At 44.1% G+C, this 23,769-nt stretch overlaps 2 protein-coding genes and 1 long non-coding RNA gene across 11 annotated transcripts in view; 1 reads left to right on the top strand and 2 right to left on the bottom strand.

Moving 5' to 3' along the window:
* Positions 1 to 792: 792 nt before the first annotated feature.
* Positions 793 to 22,983, bottom strand: LOC139085526 (leukocyte immunoglobulin-like receptor subfamily A member 5). 8 transcript variants are annotated; one of them, XR_011543892.1, is made up of 9 exons: positions 5,185 to 5,341; positions 5,047 to 5,082; positions 4,582 to 4,866; positions 4,084 to 4,329; positions 3,702 to 3,746; positions 3,262 to 3,380; positions 2,748 to 2,798; positions 2,239 to 2,600; positions 1,058 to 1,437 (listed from the first exon to the last, which is right to left on the bottom strand). XR_011543892.1 is itself a non-coding variant. In XM_070633429.1 (8 exons), the coding sequence occupies exons 1-7, from the start codon at positions 5,216 to 5,218 to the stop codon at positions 2,763 to 2,765; spliced, it is 801 nt and encodes a 266-aa protein (XP_070489530.1). In that variant the 5' UTR covers positions 5,219 to 5,441; the 3' UTR covers positions 1,058 to 2,600; positions 2,748 to 2,762. The 8 variants fall into 8 exon arrangements, 4 of the variants coding, with proteins under 4 accessions (XP_070489530.1, XP_070489527.1, XP_070489528.1 ...); XR_011543891.1 differs by having other exon boundaries at positions 1,058 to 1,433; XR_011543890.1 differs by lacking the exon at positions 3,262 to 3,380 and having other exon boundaries at positions 793 to 1,433.
* LOC103554721 (uncharacterized) lies at positions 7,271 to 9,372 on the bottom strand. Its single transcript, XR_545793.2, has 2 exons — positions 9,114 to 9,372; positions 7,271 to 8,967 (listed from the first exon to the last, which is right to left on the bottom strand). It is a non-coding gene; the product is annotated as an uncharacterized lncRNA (long non-coding RNA).
* Positions 10,048 to 23,769, top strand: part of LOC103554719 (NACHT, LRR and PYD domains-containing protein 2) — a 59,291-nt gene continuing 45,569 nt past the window's right edge. Inside the window, exon 1 of one of the 2 annotated variants that reach the window (XR_011543888.1) lies at positions 10,048 to 10,577. The gene's annotated coding sequence lies outside the window, so the exon portion shown is untranslated. The remainder of the gene's footprint in view (positions 10,578 to 23,769) is intronic. The other variant, XR_011543887.1, reaches the window with a different exon arrangement.

The following is a 23,769-nucleotide window of genomic DNA, read 5'->3' as shown; positions in this document are numbered from 1 at the left end:
AGCTCTTAATTCATCAGGTTCTCTGGACTTTGGATCCATTGGTAGACTCATATATAGTTCTGCAACATCGGAAATATTTGATTTCTGACAGGTCAGAAGTGGTTACACAGGGCTTCCCTTTCTTTGACACCAGGGGAAGTATCCATATCTATTTATCTATGTCTCTTTATCTTTCGTGTACCTTATCTCTATCTGTCTGTCTATCTATCTGTCTATCTATCTGTCTATCGATCTATCTATCTATCTATCTACCTATGTACCTATCCTCTCTCTGTGTCTTTCTCTCTATTTATCCGTCATCTACCTAGATATTTGTATCATATTTATCTCTCATTTATCTATATCTATCACTTACCTCTGTCTATTTATTAAACTTTACCATCATCGTCTCTCATCTATCCATCATCTATTATTTATCTGTCTTGTATTTATCAATCAATATCTATATATCATCTGTCTATAATCTATCTATCTATCTATCTATCTATCTATCTATCTATCTATCTATCTATCTTCATCCTCTGAAATAGGGAGCCCTTGAACACACCAGTTGCTATTTCCTAGGAGAACCATTTCCAGACACAGTAATTAGTGTTTCTTTTCTCTCAAGCTAAGTGTTTCTTTTCTGTCAATTTTTGAAGGACAATTCATAGGACTAGATTGTTGTGTTCTAAAACTTGCTGTCTGTTTTTTACAGCCCCAAGAGTAAGAACAATTTTTACATTTTTAAATGCTTGAAAAAATGAAAAAAATTAATATTTTTTGGCCCATGGAGATGATTTGAAATTCAAGTTCAGTGTGTGTAAACAAATTTTATTGGAACACAGCCATGCCTTTGTGGCTATGTGTCACCTGAAGTAGTTTTGTGTGACAACAGCAGAACTGAGTGGTTGCAAAGAAGATGAGATGACTCCCAAAGAAGAGAAATTTAGTAAGGGAACAGCAGCCGGTAGCAGAGAGCTCTTTGAGAATCTAATCACAGGGCAGAGATGAGACCAAAGGGCAAGTGATGGAACTTAGTATCTCCATGTCTCTACAGAACACAGTATCCACCTGGTTTAAGTGTGAGGATATTTATTCTTTACTTCAGTAGATTGGAGCTAAGAAGTTCCAGAATGATTTCATCCACTCAACTATAACAGGAGTCAGATTTAACCATTCTGTGAGTCTGTTGTTTTAGTGTCATGCTTTTAAGGACGTTCCTTTTCAGGGGCTGGCCCGGTGGTGCAGTGGTTAAGTACGCACGTTCCTCTTCTCGGCGGCCCAGAGTTCGCTGGTTTGGATCCAGGGTGCGGACATGGCACAGCTTGGCACGCCATGCTGTGGCAGGCTTCCCACATATAAAGTAGAGGAAGATGGGCACGGATGTTAGCTCAGGGCAAGGCTTCCTCAGCAAAAAGAGGAGGACTGGCAGTAGTTAGCTCAGGGCTGATCTTCCTCAAAAAAACAGAAAAAAAAAAGATGTTCCTTTTCAGAAAAAACAAAAATAAACCCCAAACTGGAACAATGGCTAACATCACAAACATCGGTGTTACTTAAATCGTGAAACAAACACACCAACATAAACGTTCATACTTTTACATTTGCTTTGTATATCCTTTAAAGTAAAAGTAAAGGACGCTATTGAAAAAATCAGCATTTCTATTCCTAGACCAAGTTTTCTCCCCTCAAGTACAATAAGTCAGGAACTTACACATTGTGACATACAGAAGCAGGATTCGTTAAGCATCTCTCCCTCTCTATTTAGATCATGTCCTGTTTTAAATTCTAAAGAGTATTAAATATTCAATCCCCACGTCTCCCCCAGGAGTTAGTGCACAAGTGCAAGCACAGCCCTGCGCTATGGTCAGATGTACTGAGCTACTGGAGGTCGGCTGAATGGTCCCCCTCAAGTTGTGCTCGTCTAATTCCCAGAATTGTGAGTGGGACCTGACACGGCTAAGGGACATTGTGATGTGAGGAAGACGAGACTCTGGAAACTGAGAGATTATCCTGGATTATCTTCTTAGGCCCAATGTCACCACAAGGGTCCTTATAAGAGGGAAGCAGGAGGGTGGGAGCAAGAGAGAGAACAAGGCGGGAAGGAAGCAGAGGTCAGAGAGGAGAGAAGATGCTACACTGGTGGATTTGGAGTTGGAGGAGGGATACAGAAGGCAAGGAATGCAGGCAGAGTCCAGAAACTGGAAAAGGCAGGAACACAGACCACAACCTAAAAGAGGAACGCAGGCCTGCGGACACCTTTTAGACTCCTGCTCTCTAGAACGAAAAGAGAATGAATTGGTGTTGCTTTAAACCGAAGTGTCTGGGGTAGGTTGTTACAGCTTCAAGAGGAAACGAATCTTCTTCATTATCTCAGTAGATGACATGGCCAGGGCACTATCTCCTCTGGCTGCTCCCCCAGGGTCCACACAGTCATTAGATGTCAATAGAAGGACATCGGTGCTGTCATTACACTCAGGTGTGGGCTTTTCTGTGTCCACTTAAGGGCATCTTCCAGCTGTACCAGGCCTCAGCCAAGAGCATCCCCAGGACCAAGAGAATCAGGCCAGCCATGTTCAGCCGGACTTGATTCTCTGCAGAAAGATGCCAGGCAGCAGGTTCTGCGAGAAAAAGGAGAGAAGGGTACAGAAGAGGCACCAAGGTCCATTCTGCTAACATACCCCCAAACCCGAGCCCATTTCTCCAGTCTACTGGCTCTGGCATGTAGCCTGCCCAGCAAACCCCGCACTGGACCAGCACTTACTTACCTTTTGTTCCTCCTGTCATTGAGACTGTGGTGGTGATCCCGACAGGGAATTCTGTGATCAAGAAAGACAGGAGTTGGGAACAGGGTGCCTCTTCTTGCCCATTGGAGCCCTGCCTGCTCTTTTGTTGCTATTTCCCTGTGATAAGCCATGGACTCAGCAAACAGGGACTGTCCCCCTTGACACTCTGTGGGCACGTGAAGCTTCTCTCTACCTCATGCCTTTTGCACCTGCTCTTCCCTGTGCCTGCCCTGCTCCTTCTACAAAGATCAGCAGTTATCAGGTGAACGTCTGGCGTTCGTGGGATCGGGATCGTCAGAAGATTCTGCAAACGGGGCTGAAATAGGAGTGGTTTTCTTTCTCTCTGCTCAGGCTCTCTTCTAACCGGACTCATAAAGACTGCACGGCCCTTCCCTGGCCCCTGGGCTTGTGGTAGGATAGCAGCATTGTGGGACATTGGGGGTGATTTCCTCTGAGCTTTATGTATAAACAGATGGTGGCGACATGGCCTTCTCACCGTGCTGTCCTCCTTTTCCCAATCAATGCTTTCGCTGGACACTGCCAGTCTCCAGGAGGGGACATGAGAATGGATGGGCTGAGGGTTCCTCACCTCTGTCCGGAAGCTGCAACCGGTCACTGGGGTGAGACCACACATAGAGGGCATTGCTGAAGACACCGTAGCATCCTAGACACTCTCAGGAATACTGGAAATGTGGATCAATGATGAATGACATCTATGGATAGTATTGATTTTATTTGCAATCCATAGGCTGTCTAACCTTCCGCTCATCCTTGTGGAGAGCAGTCCCTATTTCTGTTTGCTCCCTTTGCCTCAAGCCAGAACTCCTCTTGAAAATCTGGCTCTATTTCTGGTAAATAAGCCTTCTACTCCAAGTCTGAGAGAAGAGAAAATGGAAACTCCTCCTTTCAGTTTTCCACCTAAACTTGGTTACTCACCAGTTGAATGTTGGGGATTCATAGGGTCTCGATGGTCAGGAGTTTCTGCAAATGGAGATGAAATGTGGGTGGTTTTCTTTCTCTCTGCTCAGGGTCTCTTCCAGCCAGATTTCCAATACCTACACTGCTGTTCCCAGCCCTTGGGCATGTGGTAGGAGAGCAGCACTGGTGGTGAGGGGGAGTGAGTTCCTCTGAGCTTTTGCATAAACAGATGGTGCTGACACGGCCTTCCCACCCCACTGTCCTCCCTTTTCCCAGTCCCCGCTCTACCTGGACACTGTCAGCCTGCAGCAGGGGACCTGAGGATGGATGGGCTGGGGCTTCCTCACCTCTGACCTGAGGATGCAATGGGTCACTGGGGGAGACCACACATAGGGCTCACGTTCAAAGAGTCCGTAGCATCTGTAGGTCCCAGTTTGTGTGGAGGAGACTTGATTCAAAAGGAAGACAGCCTCGTGATTACCACCCTGGTGGCTGACGAATTGGTTCTGGATGATGCGATCTCCATCTTCTTTGCTAAGAATAAATGCTTCAAACTTGAGTGTTGAGAAACATTGTAACTTCACATTCTCCCCGGAAGCCACTACAGTTCCAGTCATGCTTGAGAGGGACGGTTTCTCAAAAGCACCTGCGGAAGAAGGAAGTTTGGTGACAAAGGGAGGGACACATACATGCATTTTCGTTTTTGTTTCCCAGGAGCAGACATGGCTCTGGTTTCTATCACCTCATTGTCCTGCCCTGAGGAGTCTGTCTCTGCCTCATCTCTGATTCCTTCCTAGGGATAGAGGTTTTGGTCCTCTGTGCTTGATATCTGCAATGTCTAGTACTTCGCTCTGCAAAGAGGTCAGTTCTGGCTCTGCTGCCTCTGTGTCCCACTCACCGGTCATCACCAGCTGCAGGGGCTCACTGAACTGGGACCAGCTGCCTCCACTCTGATAGGAACAGTGGTACAGCCCTGTCCTGTCTGCTGACATCTCTGCGATCCTGAAACTGTTGATCGTCTTAGACAGCAGTTGTTTCTCTCTCTCTGAGGGCTCAGGGATTCCCACTTTAGATATCACATATTCTTCAGCATCTGCAGGCCCTTGGCACAGGATGGTCACAGGATTCTTAGATCCAACCGTGGATCCAGGCAGAGCTGTGATATGAGGTGGGGAGAGATTTCCTAGAAGGAAGGGAACAGGCATGGACTTACAGGTGTGTGGGTTTCTCATGCCATCCTTCCACTCCTCTCCTCTTCCAGCCACTGGCCCAAATGTGGAGTCCTATCTTCCCAGCTGTCAAGAGAACTGATATACTGCCAAACCAGGAGTAGGGTCCTGGGAGTGTTAAGAGGAATACTCACTGTTCTGTGCCTGAGTGTTCTGGCCTAGATACAACCCTGGAAGGAAACAGCGGGTGAGACAGTTTAGCCTCCTAGAACTGCTGGACCTGCCCCCCTGTAGCCTGTATTTGTAGCTGGGCCCTTGTCTCTCAGACTCACCAAGACAGAGCAGGGAGGGAAGCACCACGGACATGGTCCTGTGCCCAAGTCGGCCTGCTGGCCCCAGCAGTGCTGCTCTGATCAGGAACAGGCTTGTCTGCAAGTGACACAGACCTCCAGGAAGTGTGGGATGGCGTAGTTCTCAACCTTAGAGTGAAGGCAATCCACATCCTCTTTCCTCCTCCTGGGTGGGGCTTGCAGAAGTGCCTGACATCGTGAAGACGTTCATCACATGAACTTCCATCTACAATCAGTCCAACCTGATCCCTACTTCCTGTCCCAATGCCACATGAGCCTTTTAAAGTTTGTATATAAAGCCAGCGGTAAGAGAAATCACAGGCAAAGAGCAGGACCGAAATAACTGCCAGGACTGCTCTGACAGACCGTGTGAGCTTGTAGCTCTCGCTTTGTAACACTGAGATTATATCTCTTTGTGTACAGCAGGGGCAACGATAGTGAGCTTCTGAAAAGCTGTCCTCACAGCGTGAGCACGTTGTCCAGAACAGGCTCTGCCAGAGAGGCAGTAGCGTAATTATTAGTTCTTCCTCTTCGTCCGTCGATAGTCCCAACATGTTGTTGGCATCGATCCTGTCCATGGGGAAAATGGTGAACCTAAAGAAGTTACTTTCATTGCATTTTGTCACAGCTTAGTTCTCAAACCAGCACACTGGCTGAACCTTACTGAGCAGCTATTCTGTCCATTCTTCTGGATCCATATGTAATTTAGATTTAAAATCTTCCCCTCGGGGGCAGCCCGGTGGCACAGTTGTTAAGTGGGCATGTTCCTCTTTGGCGGCCCAGGGTTCACCGGTTCGGATCCCGGGTGTGGACATGGTGCCAATTGTCAAGCCATGCTGTGGCAGGCGTCCCGCATATAAAGTAGAGGAAGATGGGCACGGATGTGAGCCCAGGGCCAGTCTTCCTCAGCAAAAAGAGGAGGATTGTTAGCAGATGTTAGCTCAGGGCTAATCTTCCACAAAAAAGAAAAAAAAATCTTCCCCTCATTCTGTTGACATGAGGCATTCTTCTCCATAAATCTGAAATAATTTAATAGTAACCCTCACTGAGTTTTTATTTACGAAGATCACATGGGGGAAGGTTACTTATAATCTTCAACAAAATGGTGGTGGGTTGGATTATTCCACCAAGTTATTTAGTCAGCTCTTAATTCATCAGATTCTTGGACCTTAGGTCCATTTGTAGAATCATATATAGTTCTGCAAAATCAGAAATATCTCCTGCTTCTGCTCGAATTTCTGTTTGGTTGTTGGGTATTACCAGCGTCTTCACAGCCCAGTCAATTAGGCTCAGACAAACCAGATCCCTCTGTCTGTAGCCTTGGGTCACGGCCTGGTCATAGAGAAACGTGATGTGGAGTTTGTGATTGGAGGTGTTGGTGGCTGAGGAGAAGGGGTTTCCCCAGGACTGAGAAGACAATCGAAGGTTCCAACTCAGAGGAAGAGGCCGACAGCTCAAAAGAGGTTACACAGGGCGTTCCTCTCTTTGACACCAGGGGAAGTATCCATATCTATCTATCTGACTCTCTATCTATCATCTATCTCTCTCTCTCTCATTTCTCTCTGTCTTTCTATTTATCCATCATCCCCCTACATATTTCCATCATGTATATCTCTCATTTATCCCTATTTATTTATCGTTACCTACATCTATCTATTAAACTTTACCATCATCGTCTCTCATCCATACATCACCTATCATTTGTGTGTCTTGTATTGCTCTATCAATACCTATGTCTCATCTGTCTATGATCTATCTATCTATGATCTATCTGCCTATGGTCTATCTATCTCCGCCACTGAACCATTAAAAGAGTCAAGAACATAGCAGTCACTATTTCCCAGGAGAACCATTTCCAGTCACATTAATTACTGTTTCTTTGCTCTCAAACTATTTGGACTCACTTTTTAAAGGATATCTCATAGGACTGGATTGTTGTGTTCTAAAACCTGCTGTCTATTTTTTACAGTCCGAGGACTAAGAACAATTTTTACATTTTTAAAGGATGGAAAAAAATAAAAAAAATTTATTATTTTGTGATCAAATGAAGATGATTTGAAATTCACAATTTAGTGTTTGTAAACAAATTTTATTGGAACCCAGCCAGGTTCGTGTGGCTCTGTGTCACCTACAGTAGCTTTTGTGCGACAACAGCAGAATTGAGTGGTTGCGAAGAAGATCAGAAGACTCACAAAGCCCAATATATTTACTATTTGTCTGGTAGAAAAAGCTGTCATTTAGAACATGACAGTGACAGCAGGCAGAGTCCGAGAAGGCATTCAGAGAAAACATCTAAGAAAAAGTTATGCATGTGCTAACACTGAGAAAAAGTGTAGGAATTAGCCAGAAGAAGGGAAAGTTGGTGAGGTGACAGCAGCCAGTGTCAGAGAGCTCTTAGAGAGTGTCATCACGGGGCAGAGAGGAGAACAAAGAACAAGTGGTGGACCTTAGAATCTACCTGTGTCTACAGAACGGAGTATCCTTCTTGTTAAACTCTGAGGATATTTGTGATTTACTTCAGTAGATTGGAGCTAAGAAGTTCCAGAATGATTTCATCAACTCAGCTGTAACAGGAGTCAGAGCTGACCATTCTGTGAGTCTGTTGTTTTGGTGCCATGCTCTTAAAGGTGTTCCTTTTCAGAAAAAAGAAAAATAAACCCCAAACTGGAACAATGGCTAACATCACAAACATCATTGTTACTTGAATCGTGAAACAAACACACCAACATAAACGTTCATGCTTTTACATTTGCTTTGTATATTCTGTAAATTAAAAATAAATGACGCTATTGAAAAAATCAGCATTTCTATTCCTAGACCAAGTTTTCTCCCCTCAAGTACAATAAGTCAGGAACTTACACATTCTGACATACAAAAGCAGGATTCGTTAAGCATCTCTCCCTCTCTATGTAGATCATGTCCTGTCTTAAATTCTAAAGAGTATTAAATATTCAATCCCCACGTCTCCCCCAGGAGTTAGTGCACAAGTGCAAGGACAGCCCTGCCCTATGGTCAGATGTACTGAGCTGCTGGAGGTCGGCTGAATGATCCCCCTCAAGTTGTGCTCGTCTAATCCCCAGAATTGTGAGTGGGACCTGCCACGGCAAAGGGACATTGTGATGTGAGGAAGACGAGACTCTGGAAACTGAGAGATTATCCTGGATTATCTTCTTGGGCCCAATGTCATCACAAGGGTCCTTATAAGAGGGAAGCAGGAGGGTGGGAGCAAGAGAGAGAAGAAGGCAGGAAGGAAGCAGAGGTCAGAGAGGAGAGAAGATGCTACACTGGTGGGTTTGGAGATGGAGGAGGGATCCAGAAGGCAAGGAATGCAGGCAGAGCCCAGAAACAGAAAAGGCAGGAACACAGACCAGACGCTAAAAGAGGAATGCAGGCCTGCAGACACTTTTTAGACTCCTGCTCCCTAGAATGAAAAGAGAATGAATTGGTGTTCCTTTAAACCGAAGTGTCTGGGGTAGGTTGTTACAGATTCAACAAGAAACAAGTCTTCTCCGATATCTCAGTAGATGACATGGCCAGGGCACTATCTCCTCTGGCTGCTCCCCCAGGGTCCACACAGTCATTAGATGCCAATAGAAGGACATCGGTGCTGTCGTTACACTCAGGTGGGGGCTTGTCTGTGTCCATTTAAGGGCATCTTCTGGCTGTACCAGGCCTCAGCCAAGAGCACCCCCAGGACCAAGAGAATCAGGCCAGCCATGCTCAGCCGGACTTGATTCTCTGCAGAAAGATGCCAGGCAGCAGGTTCTGCGAGAAAAAGGAGAGAAGGGTACAGAAGAGGCACCAAGGTCCATTCTGCTAACATACTCCAAAACCTGAGCCCATTTCTCCAGTCTACTGGCTTGGCATGTAGCCTGCCCAGCAAACCCCGAACTGGACAAGCACTTACTTACCTTTCATTCCTCCTTTGATTGTGGCCACAGTGGTGATCCCATCAGGGAATCTGGGGTCAAGAAAGACAGCAGTGGGGAACAGGGTGCCTCCAGTTGCCCCATTGGAGCCCTGCCTGCTCTTTCCTTGCTATTTCCCTGTGATAAGCCATGGACTCAGCAAACAGGGACTGTGCCCCTTGACACTCTTTGGGCATGTGAAGCTTCTCTCCACCTCATGATTTTTGCATCTGCTGTTCCCTCTACCTGCCCTGCTCCTTCTACAAAGATCATCAGTTACTCACCAGGTGAAGGTCTGGGGCTTGTGGGAACAGGATGGTCAGAAGCTTCTGCAAATGGGGCTGAAATGGGAGAGATTTTCTTTCTCTCTGTTCAGACTCTGTTCTCCCCAGATTCCCAATGACTATACTGCCCTTCCCTGGTGCTGGGCATGTGGTAGGAGGGCTGCTTTGGGAGTGAGGGGAGTGAGTTCTTTAGAGCTTCTTGTCTAAGAAGACGGTGGTGACATGGTCTTCCCACCATGCTGTCCTCCTTTTTCCAGTCCCTGCTCTACCTGGACACTACCCATCTCCAGGATGGGACATGAAGATTGATGGGCTGGGGCTTCCTCACCTGTGACCCAAAGCTGCAATCGGTCACTGGGGTGAGACCACACATAAGGGTAATGACCGAAGACACCATAGCATCTGTAGGTCCCAGTTTGTGTGGAGGAGACATGATTCAAGAGGAACACAGCCTGGTGTCCACCACCCTCAGAGGTGGAGATTTGGTTCTGGATGGTGTGAACTCCATCTTTCTTCATAAGAATAGATGCATCAAACTTGAGTGTTGAGAAACACCGCAACTTCTCATTCTTCCCTGAAGGCACCATGATACCAGTCATGCTTGAGAGGAAGGGTTTCTCATAAGCTCCTGAGAAAGAAGGAAGCTTGTAGATAAAGGGCTGGGCCACATGTATGCATTGTCCCTTTTTGTTCCCCCAGAGTAGACATGGCTCTGGTTTCTATCCCCTCCTTGTCCTGCTGTGAAGAATCTGTGTCTGCATCATCCCTAACCCTTTCTAAGGATAGAGGTTTTGGTCCTCTGTGCTTCATATCTGCAACGTCTGGTTCTTCCCTCTGCAAAGAGGTCAGTCCTGGCTCTGCTGCCCTTGTGTCCTACTCACTAGTCATCACTGGTTGCAGGGGGTCACTGAACTGGGACCAGCTGCCTACACTTTGATAGGAACAGTGGTACAACCCTGCCCAGTATGGCGTCATCTCTGAGATACTCTAAGTGTTGGACGTCTTAGACAGCAGTTGCTTCTCTCTATCTGAGGCCTCAGGGCTTCTCACTCTAGATAGCGCATATGCTTCAGCTTCTGAGGCCCTCTGCACAGGATCATCACTGGATTCCCAGGTGGAACCGTAGATCCTGGTAGAGCCATGAGAAGAGGTCGTGGGAGATTTCCTAGAAGAAAGAAAACAGGTATGGACTTACAGGTGTGTTTGTTTCTTATGACCTCCATCCATTTCATCCCCTGTCATAGCCACTGGTTGGAATGTGGAGTCTCCTCTTCGCAGCTGTCAAGAGAGCTGATATCTGGCCTAAACCAGGAGTAGGGTCTTGGGAGTATTAAGAGGAATACTCACCCTTCTGCGCCTGAGTGCTCTTGCCTAGACACATCCCTGGAAGGAAACAGTGGGTGAGACACCCCAGCCTCCTAGAACCGATGGACCTGCCACCTGGAGCCTGTATTTGTAGCCGGGCCCTTCTCTCTCAGACTCTCCAAGACAGAGCATGGAGGGAAGCACCAGGGACATGGTCCTGAATCCAAGCTGGCCTGCTGGCCCCAGAGATGCTGTTTTTATGAGGAACAGACTTCTCTGGATTGACAAAGACCTCCAGGAAGTGTGGGTGTGGCCCCACTTTCACAAGGAGAGCAAAGGCAATGCACATCCTCTCTCCTCCTACTTCCTCCTTTGTGGGGCTTGCAGAAATATCTGATACATGAAGAGGTTCATCATCTGAACTTCAAGCTACAATTAGTCCAACTTGATCCCTGTTTTCTGTGCCCAGCACCACATAAGCATTTTAATCTTTCAATATGATGCAAGGGATAAGAGAGATACAGGATATAGAAGAGGAAAGAAACCATTTCCAATCATAAGACTGCTCTGAAATATCATGTGAACTCATGGCCCTCCCTTCTTAATTCTGCATTCCATTTGCTATATACAAAATGGAGGAATGGTAATGAGTTCCTGAAGAGCTCTAATCACATAGTATGTAAATTCTCCAAAATAGAGTTTGCTGGAGAGGCAGTCACATAATTATTATTTCCCCTCCTGCCCCGCTTCTGTCTCTATTCCCAACATAAAGCCAGTACTGATTCCCCATGGGTGTTAATTTTGAACCTAAAAGAGATACTTATACTAGGTTAAGTCTCACCTTTGTTCTTCAACTTTTCACACCGGCTGAGCCTGACTGCACAGCCATGCCACTGTTCTCCTGGATGAACAGGTAGTGCTGATTTAAAATCTTACCTTATCATACCTTCATAATTCTATCATCACCCAAAACCTAAAACAATTTATAGCCAATCTTTTATGAGTGTTCATTTCTTCTAGATAGGTAGATTACAGAGAGGGAGTTTGCATTTAATCTTCAGGAAACTTATTAGTATTTTAAGTGAATAGTTATTTAGTCACCTGTGTAATCATGTTGTAAATCTAAACCTTTTGCAGGTAGGATTCCATGGGAGCCTCGGGACTACTGTGAGTGCCATGGAAGACAGGCTTTATTACAGAGATTAGAGCTTAGGCGATTGTGGTCCAGACAAAGAAGTCTGTAGAAGGCCAGTGCCATTGCATCTGGTGTTCATTCTGATGTCACTAAGAGTCAGCCAGCTTGAGTGTTGAGAGGAAAAGCTGGATATGAGGTGAGACAGCTAAAGGGCACACTGGAGCCCTCAAGGGAATTTGGGGGCCAATCTCTCTTTCTCCATCTCCAACCTCAATGGTGTATGATGCTCTTCACCACAGATCTTCAAAAATGCTAATGCAGCTGCCAGCCTCATTGAAGGTGCTGAGGGAGCTGGAGGAACAGTGGGTTTGGCTGTGGGCTCACACCAATGGGTCAGCCAGCAGGTCCCATATAACATGTGTCTGTATAACATTGTGTATAACGTGTGTCATATAACATTGAGGTCTGTAGAAACAGCAGGGCCCACATCAAACCTGGTCTATGAGGGATTTGGGGCACTGCTGCTGGAAGCTGATGCTGGAGGCTTGTTCACCAGCCCTCCAGTGGTTTTGACTCTTCACAGTATTATCTAATACTCATTTTAAGTGAATCAGGAGTGCAAGCTTCCACTGATATCATCTAAAAGCTGTGAGATTTAATGAGTGGTTGGTTCTGGGGCTGATAGGAAAGGGAAGAAGTAAGTATGGATGGCCCTAGGTTTTTATTTGAGTTACCGACTGAAGGCTGGTGCCATAATGAAGGATTGAATGAGCCTGCATTTTTGCATGTGTGTGTGTGTTGTATCGATGAAATATCTTCACTCACTGTATTACCTCATACGTTCTATGCCTTCAGGACAGAGGTGGGTCCTGGAGGACTGGCTGCTTCATATAATGGCTGCCAAACTTGTGTTACTGTTTATTTAAGGACTGTCTTTCCCTGTTTAAAATACCTCCATGTTTAGTCAATTTCACAAGGCAAAGTCTTATATTCTCTTTGACACTGGCCACCTCTTGCCAGAGACCTTGGTAGGGGTCCACATTCCTTATATCCACGGCTCTTAATTTATTCGCTTCTATGGCCTTTGTAGACAATGGTAGAATTGTACGTAGTCCTTCAAGTTCAGAAATAGCTCTTACTTCCACTAGGATTTCCCTTTGGTAGTTGTGTATCAGTAGCATCCCTCTAAGCTTAACATTCTCATCATCATGGCCTGGCCAGTTAGGCCCAGACAAGTCAGAGCCCCTGTGTTTACGTCCTGGAGTCATGGCCTGGGCATAGAGAAACATGGTGTAGAGGCTGTAATTTGAGATGTCTGTGGGAGAAGAGAAGGGGATTCCCCAGGACTGAGAAGATCATTGAAGATTCCAACTCAGAGGAAAAGACAAACAGGTCAAAAGTGGTTAGAGAGGGCTTTCCTTTCTCTGACACTAGGGAAAAATATCCATATCCATATCTATCTGTCTATCTATCTATCTATCTATCTATCTATCTATCTATCTATCTATCCATCCATGTTTCTAACCTATGTCTTTCTTTCTCTATCATCTTTCTACCTATTTATTATTTATATCTCTCACCTATCTTTCTCTCTCTATTTCTATATATATGTTACACACATTTGTATATTTATCTATTATTTTCTTAGCTTTCTGTATCATGTATATCTCTCATCTATATCTATTTTTCATTCATATACATCTATCAAACTTCATCATCTCTTATCTATTCATCCATCCATCATCTATCTATCCAACCATTATCTATCTATCTATCTATCTATTTCTTTTTCTATCATCTTCTATCTGTCTCCATCCTCTAGAGCCACAAAGAGCACCCTTGACCACAGCAATCACTATTTCTTAGGAGAACCATCTCTAGGCACATTCCTTATCATTTCTTTCCTCTCACACTGTTTTGGCCTCAGCTTCTTGGGGAACAGAATATAAGACTGGATTATTGGGTTATTAAGCCCCCTGTCGGTTTTTATATGCTCTGAGGACTAAGAATGATTTGTACATTTTTAAATGATTGAAAAAATCAAAAGAAAATAAGTATTTTGTGACCCGTGAAAATGGTCTGAAATTCAAAATTTGGTGTTCCTATACAAAATTTTATTGGAACACAGCCATTCCCACTCATTTATGTGTCATCTACAGTTGTTTTTTGCTAAAACAAGAGAACTGAGTAGTTTGACGGAGACCAAAGATCTTGCAATTTAGTATTTGGCCTTTATAGAAAAAGTTAGCTGATTGCTGTTTAGAACATGACAGAGGCAGCTAGCAGAGTCTGAGAAGGCATTCAGAGGATACTTTCAGGAAAAAGCTATGCACATGCATATTTCAATGATTTTTAGTAAATTTACCAATTTATGTAACCATCACTGCAATCTGGTTTTAGAACATTCTATGGCCCCAATGAAATCTCAAATTTCACTTTATAGTTTATCCCATTGCTACCTCCAGGCTCAGGCAATCTACTTGGTGTCTCTATAGGGTTGAGCTTCTTGGAAATTTCATATTTCAGATTTCTTGGAATCATGATAGGTGGTCTTTTGCATCTGGCTTCCTTTCACTTGGCTTAATGTTTGCAGGGTTCATCCACGTTGTGGCATGTATCAGTACCTCATTCTTTCTTATTTATTTTTATTGATTGATTGAGATATAGATGACATATTGTATTGTGTAAGTTTAAGGTGTACAACCTGTTGATTTGATACATTTGTACATTGCAATATGATTACGACCATAGTGTTGGCCAGCACTTCCATCAACTCACATAATTATAATTTTTTATTTGTGGTGAGAACATTTAATATCTACTGTCTTAGTAACTTTTGAGTGCATAATGCCATATTTTTAACTATAGTCACTATGCTGTACATTAGATTCCCACAATGTATTCATCCTATAACTGGAAGATTGTATCCTTTGACCAACAGCTTCTCATTTCCCCCACCCCTCAGGTCCTGACAACCACCATTCTACTCTCTGTTTCTATGAGTTTGACTTTTTTGGTTTCCACATATAAGTGATACCATGTAGTGTTTGTCTTTCTCTGTCTGGCTTGTTTCACTTGGCATAATGCCCTCGAGGTTTATGCACGTTGTCACACATGGTAGCATTTGGAAAGCCTGTTTAGAAACAGGCGGTTTAGAGGGTGGTTTTATTTCTCCCTCCCAGGGTGACAGTCTTGCCTTGTCCAGGAGATTCATCTGCTCACTTGCAGAGCCCCATGTCCTGGCTTACATAGATTTTAATAGCACTGGACATTCTGTTGAACTATTTTTGATTGTGGCTCTTATAAGTTCATCCAGTGCTCTGTTCTGGCCACATAATTCCTCTTTTACATGTCCAATCACCTTCTCAGTCTTTGTCTACCCCAGAAAACTCATTGTTCCAACAGAAGTCTTTTAATTCTACCCCTTTCCCCTGCCACCATGAGTTACATGAACTTGGGGGTATTGCTTAACTTTTCAGTTTCAACTTATTCACTCTTAAATGAGGATGTTAAGAGTGCATATACCCCCTAGGGTGTAGGATGATTAAAAGAAATAATTTAACACTGGCTTATGGTACATATGATTCCATGGAGAAATATGCGATTATATTTACTTCTAGCTGATTTCCTAAACACTAAAATGTGTATGTGAGTGCATGTGAACAAACGAGTACACCTTTAATTTACGTTTTTTGTTATTTAGTGAGCTAACTAGCTAGTTATTGTTCTTAGCTAATAGTTCAAGGCACTGACTGTCATGCCATCCTTTCTTGATTTGAATGCTAGATCAATCAATTGCAATCCTATAACTCGCTGAGAATTAGCTTTTAACATCAGTAAAACTGAAATGATAATATTTCCTATTTCATAAATTTTACAAAGATTAAAAGATGTAACCACACAGAAGGCTATTAGAATAGTTTTAAGCAATAGTTTGCTGAGTAATTTTATTATTATTAACATTGACTTTTCATTTTAAAATTGATCACTAGTAATCAATACTTCATTTTAATTACACAGGTTAAGTCATCATGTTAAAATACTGTGTAGTATTAGATTCTGAGGCGTGGGCTAACATAACCTGTTCTGCAATGCTTACTTTTGGGCATTTGCTTGTTTTGCAGAAGCCTAAGCTCACTTACAAATGTATGAAAATCTTTCCATTATTTGTCAGGCATTCTTAATTTTTGATAGCTGTTTATTGATGAGGTTAATCATCAAGACACTTAATGGATTTGTATTTCAGTATTTCTGAGTTGTAAGCGTGAGTTTTGAAAAGAAGATGAGAGATGTGATTTTTACAGAGTGAAGGAGAAATATGTTTGGGGTGTGTTTGTTGTATGTGTGTATAGAAGCAGCAAAGTGATGGGCACTTTTTATAATCAGTGAGTTGAGACATGGCAAGATGTGGCTTCAATTAAATTCCCATTTGCTTAGGCTAATTGGTAGATCTAGCCAACATAACATTCCACAGTACAGTTTATTTTTCAGGGAGACAGAAAGATAAGCTGACAGCAGTAATCAAGGCTTTTCACCTATATTTTGAGTAATCATATCCAGAAATTCTCTGGCCAAAGGTCTTCCAGTTGTATAATCCAGCAGATCATGGAAAAATAGAAAACACTTCTTACATACCCACATGTACACACACACACAGACACACTGAGCTGTGGCTTTTTCCATATTTATCCTATTTTATCCATTCAAAGCCTGCAAAATAGCTGGTGGGAATCATGACTTTTTGTGTTTGAAAGTGCTAATTTACCTCTTCTTTCTCTAAGTTTAGAAGCAACTCTGGGTACGTATCCAAGGGAAGCGAAATCAATATCTCAAAGAGATATCTGCACACTTGTGTTCACTGCAGCATTATTCACAGTAGCCAAGACATGGAAGCAACCTAAATGTCCACCAACAGATGAATGGATAAAGAAAATGTGGTATATACATACAATGGAATATTATTCAGCCATAAAAAGAAAGAAATCTTACCATTTGTGAGAACATGGATGAACTGGAGGACATTACACTAAGTGAGGTAAGCCAGACACAGACAGGCAAATATTGCATGGTCACACTCGTATGTGGAATCTGATATATGGATCTCATCAGGATTGTGGTGTAGGTGGACTCTGAACTCACCTCCTCTGATGAACACAACCAGGTTACAACTATTCTTGGAAAAATCACTTGGGAGAGAGAACTGAAAACTGGATAAAAAGAACCCGCACAACCAGGGATAGTCCTGACTGAGGTGGACTAGGGAGAAATTCCTTCTGGAGAGAAAAAGAAGCCACCTTCATGAGCTGCAGAGCTTCACAGCAGCTGAGTGGGAGCCACCCTAAGGTACACAGCCCTCCCTGGAGTAGTGGGGGATCTGAGTGGGGGCATGTCACCACTGTAAGCATCCTTCAGACTCAGCACAACTGAGATGAGTGTCCTACTGTCTGTCTTCCCTGACTGTTAACTGCAATGGGGAATACCCCCAGACAAGCTATCGGAAGAAAGCCGAAACAACCTGGCTCTTAAATGGCCCATGCACAAATTCATCCACCTCAGAGAGCAACCTAAAATCATCATAAAGAAAGCTTCACAGTCCTTTGGTAAAAGAGACTCACCTGGTAGGCTCTGGGTGCATCTTGGTGAGAGGTGAGACCTCTCAGGAGACTGAGACATTGGTGGTGGTCACTGTTGTGACCTAGTACATGTGTGCTGACACAGACGCTGACAGTCACCATTGAAGTTCTTCCACTGGTCTGATAGCCCTGGGGTCTGCCACACCCACTAGAGTGTAGATTTAACCTACTTCAGCCAGGGCAGGCAGCCCACCCTAGGGACTGGCCCCACCTAACAGCAAGACCTCATGCTACTTGTCAGCCTGCATATACTGAGTGCCTTGCTCCTCTACAGGCAGGTGAGTGTGTCTGCCTCTGTGGGGCAGGGCTTGTGTGAGGACCAGGTGAACTGTGGGGTGCTTTGGTGGAGAAGTGGGGGCCTCTGCAGTGGGGTGACTGGCTATGCTCCAGGGAGTTGGGAAGTGTGCACGGACCAGTGCTGTGTTGACAGTGTGTGTGGACCTGTGGGAGGTGGGGCTTATCAGTGGCAGAAGACCTGTGCTTCACAAATATCTACAAAGAGGATCAGCCCTGTCTTCTGAAGCCTGAAACAATTGTGTTCCCCTTTCTGGGTCAGCCCCACTCAGTTGCAATCCTAAGAGAGCTGACAACAGCCTTGCAGGCCTGAGGCCTACAGCAACTCTAAGCCCCTGAGCCTAGCAACCAGCTACACTGGGTACCAACCCAATTAAGAGGAAAACCACAACAGGAGTGTGCTATTAGACCTTGTAGTCAATGGTGCTGGGGCTCCGCAAACTGGATTTACTGACTGCCAGCCAGGGAAGGAAAGACTAGACTCTCTGGGTACCTGCAGTGAAAGCAACCCTGCCACAGCAGAAGGACACAAGTAGCCTACAAAGGGGTCACTCCTGGATCATTTGGACTGGTGATGAGAGGGAAGCACACTGCTGGGCCTCAAAAAGAGTCTCTTACATAAGGCCACTTTTCCAAGAACAGGGGACATAGCTGACTCACCTAATACAGAGATATAAGCACAGAGAAAGAAGTAAAATTAGGAGGCAAAGGAATACTTTCCAATCAAGGGAACAGGACAAAACCCCAGAAAAAGAACTAACTGAAACAAAAATAAGCAATCTACCTGACAAAGAGTTCAAACAAAAACTCATAAGGATGCTCACTGATATTGGGAGAAGACTGGATGAACACAGTGAGAATGTCAACAAAGAATTGGAAAATATAAAAAAGAACTAATCAGAAATGAAGAATACAATACTGGAAATGAAAAATTCACTAGAGGGACTCAATAGCAGAGTAGATGATACAGAAGAATGGAAAGACTAGAGGAAATCACCCAAGCTGAACAGGCAAAAGGAAAAAGAATTAAAAAGAAGGAGAACAATCTAAAGCAACTCTGGGACAATACCAAGCACACTAACATTCGTATTATAGGTGTCCCAGAAGGAGAAGAGAAAGACAATGGGACAGAGAATCTATTTGAAGAAATAATAGCTGAAAACATTCCTAACGTAAGAAAGGAAACAGTCATCCAGGTACAGGAAGCACAGACAGCACCAAACAAGATAAACCCAAAGATGCCCACACCAAGACACATTATAATCAAAATGCCCAAAATTAAAGATAAAGAGAGAATCCTAAAAGTGGCAAGAGAAAGGCAACAAGTGACATACAAAGGAAAGCCAATAAGGCTATCGGGGAACTTCTCAGCTGAAACCCTACAGGCTAGAAGGGAGAGGAATGACTTATTTAAAGTGCTGAAAGGAAAAAACCTACAACCAAGAATACTCTATCCAGCAAGGTTGTCATTCAGAATGGAAGGAGAGATAGAGTTTCCCAGACAAGCAAAAATTAAAGGAGTTTATCACCAAGAAACCAGTTCTGCAAGAAATGCTGAAGGGACTTATTTAAGTGGGAAAGAGAAGACCACAAATAGGGATAAGAAAAGTATATAAAAGAACCCAAAACAGGCAATAAAATCACTGGTAAAGACAAAAATACAGTAAAGGTAGCAGATCAACCACCTATGAAAATAATATGAAGGTTAAAAGACAAAAGTACTAAAATTACGGATTTCAATGATAAGAGGGTAATGGACAGACACACACAAAATAAGAGATTAGATATGATTGCAAAAACATAAAATGTGGGGGGAAGAGAGTAAAAGAGTAGAGCTTTTAGAAAGAGGTCAAACTAAACAGACTATCGACTCAATATAGATTGCTATATATGTAGAATATTATATAGGAACCTGATGGTAATCACAAACCAGAAACTGATAATAAGTAAACAAATTAGTAAGAGAAAAGAAATCAAACATATTACTAAGGAAAGCCTACTATCTGATTTTGACAGCCCCAGGACTAAGGACAATTTTTACATTTTTAAATGATTGAAAAAATCAAAAGAAAATTAGTATTTTGTGGTCCGTGAAGATGATTTGAAATTCACAGTTTAGTGTTTGTAAACAAATTTTATTGGAACACAGCCAGGCCCATGTGTCATCTACAGTAGTTTTCGTGACACAACAGCAGAATAGAGTGGTTGCAAAGAAGATGAGATGACTCCCCAACAAGGGAAATTTAGTAAGGGAACAGCAGCCAGTAGCAGAGAGCTCTTAGCGAGTGTAATCATGGGGCAGAGGTGAGACCAAAGGGCAAGTGATGGAACTTTGTATCTCCATGTGTCTGCAGAGCACGGTATCCACCTGGTTGAAGTCTGAGGACATTGATTATTTACTTCAGTAGACTGGAGCTAGAAGTTCCAGAATGACTTCATCAACTCCAATGTAACTGGAGTCAGAGTAAACTACTCTGTGAGTCTGTTGTTTAGTCTCATATTTTAAAAGATGTTTCCTTTTCAGAAAAAACCCCAAAACAAACCCAATATAGGAACAATGGCTAACATCACACACATCTGTGTACCTTCAATCCTGAAACAAACAAAGCACCATAAATGCTCATAATTTTACATTAGCTTTCGATAAACATTAAATCAAGAAAAAGGATATTGAAAAAAAAATCAGTATTTCTATCCTTAGACTAATTTTTCCCCCTCCAAATACCAGCGATCTTAGGAATTTATACTTTACCTTATACGTAAGTAAGCTTTATAGGCATGTCTCTCTGTTTAAATCATGTCCTGTCCTAAATTCTAAAGAGTGTTAAGTATCTCATCCCCACGTCTCCCCCAGGAGTTAGCACACAAGTGCAAGAACAGCCCTGCTCTATGGTCAGATGTACTGAGCTCCTGGAGGTTGTCTGTGTCCATTGAAGGGCATGTTCCGGCTGTACCAGGCCTCAGCCAAGAGCATCCCCAGGACCAAGAGAATGAGGCCAGCCAGGCTCAGCCGGACTTGATTCTCTGCAGAAGGATACCAAGCAGCAGGCTCTGAGAGAAAAAGGACAGAAGGTTACAGAAGAGACACCAAGGCCCATTCTGCTAACGTGCTCCCAAAACCCAAGACCATTTCTCCAGTCTACTTGATCTGGCATGAAGCCACCTAATCCACCTCCCACGGGAGAAGCACTTACTTACCTTTCATTTCTCCTGTCCTTGCTGCCATGGTGGGGATCCCGTCAGAGAATTTTGGGGTCAAGAAAGACAGGAGTGACGAGCAGAGTGCCTCCAGTCTGTCCCATTGGAGCCCTGCCCACTCTTTTCTTTCTTTTTCCCTATGATAAGCCATGGACTCAGCAAACAGGGACTGGCCCCCTTGACACTCGTGGGCATGTGAAGCTTCTCTCTACCTCATGCGTTTTGCACCTGCTGTTCCCTCTGCCTGCCCTGCTCCTTCTACAAAGATCAGCAGTTACTCACCAGGTGAAGGTTCAGGGTTCGTGGGATCAGGATCGTCAGAAGCTTCTGCTAATGGGGCTGAAATGGGAGAGATTTTCTTTCTCTCTGTTCAGACGTTCTTCTACCTAGACACCCTAATGACTATACGGCACTTTTCCATCCCCTGGGCATGTGGTGGGAGAGCTGCATTGTGGGTGAGGGGGAATGAGTTCCTCTGAGCTTTGTGAGCTTTGTGGTGACATGGTCTTCCCATGGTTCTGTCCTCCTTTTCCCAGTCCCTGCTCTACCTAGACACTGTTTGTCTCCGGGACGGGACATGAGGATGGATGGGCTGGGGCTTCCTCACCTCTGACCTGAAGCTGCAATCTGTCACTTGGGTGAGACCACACATGGGGGTAACGGCTGAAGACTCCGTAGCATCTGTAGGTCCCAGTTTGTGTGAAGGAGACTTGATACAAGAAGAAGAAAGCCTCGTGTTTATACCCCTGGTGGGTGGAGATTTGGTTCTGGATGGTTCGATATCCATCTTCTTTGATAAGAATAAATGCATCAAACTTGAGTGTTGAGAAACATTGCAACTTCACATTCTCCCCTGAAGCCACCACAGAACCAGTCATGCTTGAGAGAGAGGGTTTGTCATAAGCTCCTGAGAAAAAAGGAAGTTTGTAGATAGAGGGCTGGGCATCATACATGCATTGTCCCTTTTTGTTTCCTGGGAGCAGATGTGGCTCTGGTTTCTATCCCCTCTTCGTCCCACCATGAGGAATCTGTGTCTGCATCCTCCCTAACCCTTTCTAAGGACAGAGGTTTTTGTCCTGTGTGCTTCGCATCTGCAAAGCCTTGTTCTTCCCTGTGCAAAGGGTTCAGTCCTGCTCTGCTGCCTCTGTTTCCCACTCACCGGTCATCACCAGCGGCAGGGGGTCACTGAACTGGGACCAGCTGCCTCCACTCTGATAGGAACAGTGGTACAGCCCTGCCCTGTCTGGTGTCATGTCTGTGATACTAAAGCTGTTGGTCATCTTAGACATCAGCTGTTTCTCTCTGTCCGAGGGCTCAGGGATTCCCACTTTAGTTATCATGTACACTTCAGCTTCTGCAGGCCCTCGGCACAGGATGGTCACAGGATTCTTAGATCCAACCATGGATCCAGGCAGAGCTGTGATATGAGGTGGGGGGAGAGATCCTAGAAGACAGAAAACAGGTATGGACTTACAGGTGTGTCGGTTTCTCATGCCATCCTTCCACTCTATCCCCTCTTACAAGCCATGAATCAGAATGCTGAGTCTCCTCTTCCCAGCTGTCAAGAGAGCTGATATCTGGGCTAAACCAGGAGCAGGGACTTGGGAGTATTAAGAGAAATACTCACCCTTCTGTTCCTGAGTGCTCTGGCCTAGACACAGCCCTGGAAGGAAACAGTGGGTGAAACAGCTCAGCTTATAGAACCACTAGACCTGCTCTCATTAGCCCTGTATTTGTAGCTGGTCCCTTCTCTCCCAGACTCACCAAGACAGAGCAAGGTGGGAAGGACCAGGGACATGGTCCTGCATCCACACTGGCCCGCTGGCCCCAGCAATGTGCCCTTATGAGGAACAGACTTTTCTGTATGTGACACAGACCTCTCGGAAGTGTGGGCCATCCCAATTCTCAGCCCAAGTGTGAAGGGAATTCACATCCTCTTTTCTCCTCCTGGTTGGGGCTTGCACAAGTGTCTGACATCTTGAAGCTGTTCATCATCTGAACTTTAGACTACAATCAGTCTGACTTCATCCCTGTTTTCTGTTCCTAATTCCACATCCACATTTTAAACTTTCTATATAAAGTGAGTGTGAGAGATTACAAGGCAAAGAGCAGGAGAGAAATAATTCCAGTCTGAGGTCTGCTCTGAAATACCAAGGAAACTTATGACTCTTGTTTCTTAATGCTGAGATTATATCCCTTTATGTACAAAATGGGGCAATGATAATGAGTTTATGAAAAGTGGTACTCACAGTGTGAGCACATTGTCCAGAACAGGCTCTGCTAGAGAGACAGTAGCATAATTAACAGTTCTTCCTCTTCGATAGCCCCAACACATTTTTGGCACTGATTCTGTCCAAGCGTAAAATGATGCACTTAATATGGTATTTTCATTGGGTTTTGTCACACCTTTGTTCTTAAACTATCACACTGACTGAACCTTCCTGAGTAGCTATGCCGTCCATTCTTCTGGATCAGTGTATAATTTTGATTTAAAATCTTCCCCTGAATCCACCCACATTGGGCACTCTTCTCCACAAATCTGAAAAAATTTAATAGTAACCCTTACTGAGTTTTCATTTTTTGAGGATTACATGGGGGAAGGTGACATACAATCTCCACTAAAACGGTGGTAGGTTGGACTATTGCTCTAAATTGTTTTGTCAGCTTTTAATTCATCAGACTCTAAGGACTTCGGAGCCACTGGTATAATCATAGATAGTTCTGCAAATTCAGAAATACCTTCTACTTCTTGTAGAATTTCCCTTTGGTTGTTGTGTATCACTATCATCTTCATGGCCTGGCCATTTTGG

This window comes from Equus przewalskii, chromosome 9 (assembly GCF_037783145.1).
Source record: "Equus przewalskii isolate Varuska chromosome 9, EquPr2, whole genome shotgun sequence".
NCBI classification, from domain to species: domain Eukaryota; kingdom Metazoa; phylum Chordata; class Mammalia; order Perissodactyla; family Equidae; genus Equus; species Equus przewalskii.
Note: the sequence above shows the minus strand (reverse complement) of the source record. Positions and strands in the feature narration are given on the sequence as shown.